The following is a 3991-nucleotide window of genomic DNA, read 5'->3' as shown; positions in this document are numbered from 1 at the left end:
ATAACAGAATAAAAAGGAAGTAAAAAGTAATGTTTAAAAGCATCGTGAAAAGAAGATCCTGTGTGTGAAAATCTTGGCAATCCTCTACAAAAACTTTTAGAAGCTATAGAATAAGCACACATTAGAGACATTTTGCAAAGAATGTGAATACTGAATAGGTAAATGTTAAATTAATCCTTGAAACATTTAACTGAATAAACAATCCTGTAGCAAAAGACGAATATGTCAATGGTTCTTGTAGATGGACACCCCCTTGTGGTTGAGACGAGTACAGCCACGTTTTATTCAAAACATGATCGAGATTATTATTGCACCCAGTAAAACGAACCCATAGACACATTCAAGAAAGCAATAGAACACGCTGAGATACATTCACAGACTGGCACAATTTAGAGTTTATTTGTAGTCTCCATAACCTCAGATATAGCAAAGATAGACCTTAATAAATAAATACTATACACTTCTACATCACGGGTAAGATGTACAGTAACAAATAGAACAACATACTACCTTTGCTTGTCCTTAAAAAATAAAAACAAGAGGAAGAGACGCTTATACTGCATGCAGATAACTGCTCTGAGGATAAAAACAGTAAGATATTGTGGTACAGCGTTTTGGCATGTGTACTTCGTGTCATTTACCTACATGTAAGTTTGTATTGTTGTGGAAGTCTGACCCCTCCTGGTCTTTAGATAACTCAGTCCTCTTCACAGTAGGTTCTTGACCCACGCATGTGTAAAATATCAAGTAATATAAAACGTTGCCACTTTTCAGCTCTAATTTGGCGTTTCAACCTATTTCATAAAATAGAACAGCTGCCCCCTGTGCAGTTCTCAAATTAGATTAAAATCAGGCTTAAAAAACGTCCCCGGTCATCAAAAGGACTAAACGTAAATAGACGTTTAACTGAATGCCGCAGATGTATGTTGAAGATCCTCACCTTCAACAAGCCCCGCCCAACAACTACTGATTTCTCCCAGGACGACTCATTTCTTAGTCCAGATGTGAAAGGCCAAGAGTCATATCTGTGCCAAGCAGCGCTCCCCTCTGGTTCTAACAGTGGCACTAGGATCCACTTTATCCATCCAGGGGTCTTCCTAGATACACCATTGTCACTTCAGTGTTTCCATACACGGCTGAGACAGCAGGAAAGAGGCAGCCTTTGGGCAACCCTCGGAACGCCACGCCGAGGAACTCGAAACCTCGCTCGAAAGCTAGTGTCTTATCATCCATGTCTAAGATCACACGTATTCTCTCGCCGATCTGTAGAACAGAAATATTGAAATATGACGCATAAATGACCATCATCTTTGAGTGGCTTACCAGTTCAAAATTAGATTCAATTATTCTTATTTGAATTTCTAGTAACCAAACAACATTGGTCCCATTGACTTCCATTGTACAGACACAAAACCACCGAGACATTTCCCAAAATATCTTCTTTTGTGTTCCACAGAATAAATACAGTCACATACAGGTTTTGAACAAAATGTGGGTGAATAAGTGATGACAGAATTTTATTTTTCAGGTGAACTACGTGAGAATAGCTCATCTCTAAAGTCATAAAACTCAAGCTATGTTACCTGGTACTTTGGTGCGTTGTTGCATTGGGGGAAGTTACCATTGACCTCTCCATTATGAAGCAGATTATTGTCTACTAAATTCCACCCCCAGCTCTGGTCATCGCTGCCTAGAAGTGCCACATAACCCTGGCACTGCAAAGGAGCCCTCTTGGTCGCGATGCCAATCACCGCCACCGTGCCAAGAGGTCCTTCCCACCATATCTCCCAGGCATGCCGGCCCTCCGAAAAGCCGATCTTCCCACGGGCACCGTCGGTGCTTTGGGCGATAGGGTTACGATGCAAGGTGAACCCGTTTTTCTTGATGTATACATTCCTGGAGCAGTCGTGAGTACTCAGGGCATGCTGAAAGGACTTAAGCTGAGGACAGACAAAAAGGACAATCTGTATTTAATAACTCCCCAAAGATTTTTCTTTGGGCTTATACACACACTACAGACATGTTTTTCATTGATTGTATTTGTGTGCAATATTTCTAAAAAGTGACCTAATGCAGAACAATTAGATTGTCGCCTAGCCTACTGACCACCTCAATATACTCAAATACGTAACATAAACAAAAAAGTGTATTCATGATACAGAAATAACAAAACCATATAAAAGATCTTTCATTAGAAGTAGCATCCACTGCAGACAACCTATTTGAGTGACTACATTTGTCCAATATTTACAAATGACGTCATCCATTACAAACCATCTTCAGTCGCCTACTAGTCTACCTATATTCGAATATGTTCAATTAAATATTAATGCATATAACTAAATAATAAAAACCTAAAATAATGCAATGTTTAATATCTACAAAGTACATAATAAAACACTATTTTAACCACAATACCATTATAATTTAAAATTTTGTCCAAACTGGATGCGTCGCGGCGCGACAATCCCATGAACGCCGCGTCCGGTCGTTGTTATAGTTTACGCTCTACTTAAAGTATCACATTAATATCATGACTTTAGTCTTACTTTGCTTTTATAAGTAGAAATGTTGCAGAGGATATCAGTGCGCATCGCTTCATCACTGAGCACCCGGGAGCACAGACTCCGCCACACCTCACTGTTTTCATCCGACAGGCAGTTATACCAATGCCAGCACACCAGCGAGCACTGCATCAGATCCGGCAGTTCCAGATAGGAGAATATATGCTCGAGTACCCGGCTGGGTAACCGGCCCGCGATGCCCGATCCCCCGCCAAGTAATGCGACGGAACCGGATCCCGACGATGAGGAGCAGGAGCTCGCGGCGGCGGCGGCGACGACAGCGCCCAGCCCTGCAGACTGCACCCCTCCACCGGCCGCGCCAGACATGTCAAACTCCTCCGCTGAAAAAAACAGTTATTAAAAACGCACAGCCGGATTCAACATGGAAATCGAAACGGGTCAGAACCCCGCCGAGATCCGGTAAAGCGTGTTTGGCTGACGCATTTCGCCGTGTTATTGCAGTTGCAGCCAAATGGCTCAAATCTAAGCTATGTGACTATTGTGAAGATCCTGTCCGGAATGTGTTAAACAAATACGATTTTATCTATTTTATGAAAATGTACAAGTTTAAAACCTTCGTATATTTAAATTATTTTATTTGTAAATCATAATTTTGCACGCATCGCCGATAATACATTGTAAAAGGTAAATATGCTACCGTTTCGCTTTTTAAGGTTTACGCCTCTTTAAGGACCTCGCAGTTGACGTAATTACGTATGCAAGGCGGAGGACGCGAGCAGTTACAAGGAAAGCCACTAGAGGGAACCTAAGATAAATTCTTTTCTCTCTCAATTTTCAATTTCATTATCAAAGGACTTTATTGGCATGATTGTGTGTACTTACAATATTGCCAACGGATTAAATATAAAACAAAAGACAAAAAAATAATAAAGTATCTAAATGCTCTCTCTTTCTCTTTCTATTCGTCTATATTTATGGTTTATGTAAAAAGCCTTCGATCTGTTTAAAAGAACGGAAGCTGGAGTTAACAGCTACGTTAATTCCTAAGTGCTCTGGTATGAATGATTAACATAATTATTATTGAACATGTAGTGTTATGTTGGACTAGTTACATAATTTTGTCTAAATACATAGTAAATGTATCAATCAGACCACCTGATCAACGGAGCCAGACAAGGAATGCATACAAGGAGTTCAGATGCAAAACCCTCTAAATCTGTCAGCCGACCTTTCGTTTAAGTGAAATTTTTTTATCAGGCTCCTACATTTACTTTCAGCAATACCGGATATTTCAAACTGGGCAGGGTGGGGTATTTCGTTTTTTTAAGCTAAATTATTTGAGCAACGTACAGATATATGTGTGGAAAGCATTTAGGCCTAACGTTACCTAACATCATAATCTCATTTTTGACGGAGGCGGCTTTTAGGGTTTTTTCCACCTGAACTCTTCATATATTTTCCCACAG

At 40.2% G+C, this 3991-nt stretch overlaps 1 protein-coding gene across 1 annotated transcript; it reads right to left on the bottom strand.

Moving 5' to 3' along the window:
* Positions 1-387: 387 nt before the first annotated feature.
* fbxo45 (F-box protein 45) lies at positions 388-3125 on the bottom strand. The gene is made up of 3 exons (XM_057323158.1): positions 2550-3125; positions 1584-1940; positions 388-1263 (listed from the first exon to the last, which is right to left on the bottom strand). Exons 1-3 carry the CDS (start codon positions 2889-2891, stop codon positions 1078-1080), a joined length of 885 nt encoding a protein of 294 aa, XP_057179141.1. The 5' UTR covers positions 2892-3125; the 3' UTR covers positions 388-1077.
* Between the last annotated feature and the right edge of the window lie 866 nt (positions 3126-3991).

The sequence above is a fragment of the Triplophysa rosa genome, linkage group LG23, assembly GCF_024868665.1.
Source record: "Triplophysa rosa linkage group LG23, Trosa_1v2, whole genome shotgun sequence".
NCBI classification, from domain to species: Eukaryota; Metazoa; Chordata; class Actinopteri; order Cypriniformes; family Nemacheilidae; genus Triplophysa; species Triplophysa rosa.
The sequence above is the reverse complement of the archived record's forward strand: the minus strand, read 5'-3'. Positions and strand labels throughout refer to the sequence as shown.

Excerpts from the sequence above, each read along its gene's own strand:
- fbxo45 (XM_057323158.1), bottom strand. The coding sequence starts at position 2,891 with ATGTCTGGCGCGGCCGGTGGAGGGGTGCAGTCTGCAGGGCTGGGCGCT. Across the intron at positions 1,941-2,549 it reads TTTCTACTTATAAAAGCAAA|CTTAAGTCCTTTCAGCATGC; the intron begins GTAAGACTAAAG and ends GTCTGTCCTCAG. Across the intron at positions 1,264-1,583 it reads ACAACGCACCAAAGTACCAG|ATCGGCGAGAGAATACGTGT; the intron begins GTAACATAGCTT and ends TCTGTTCTACAG.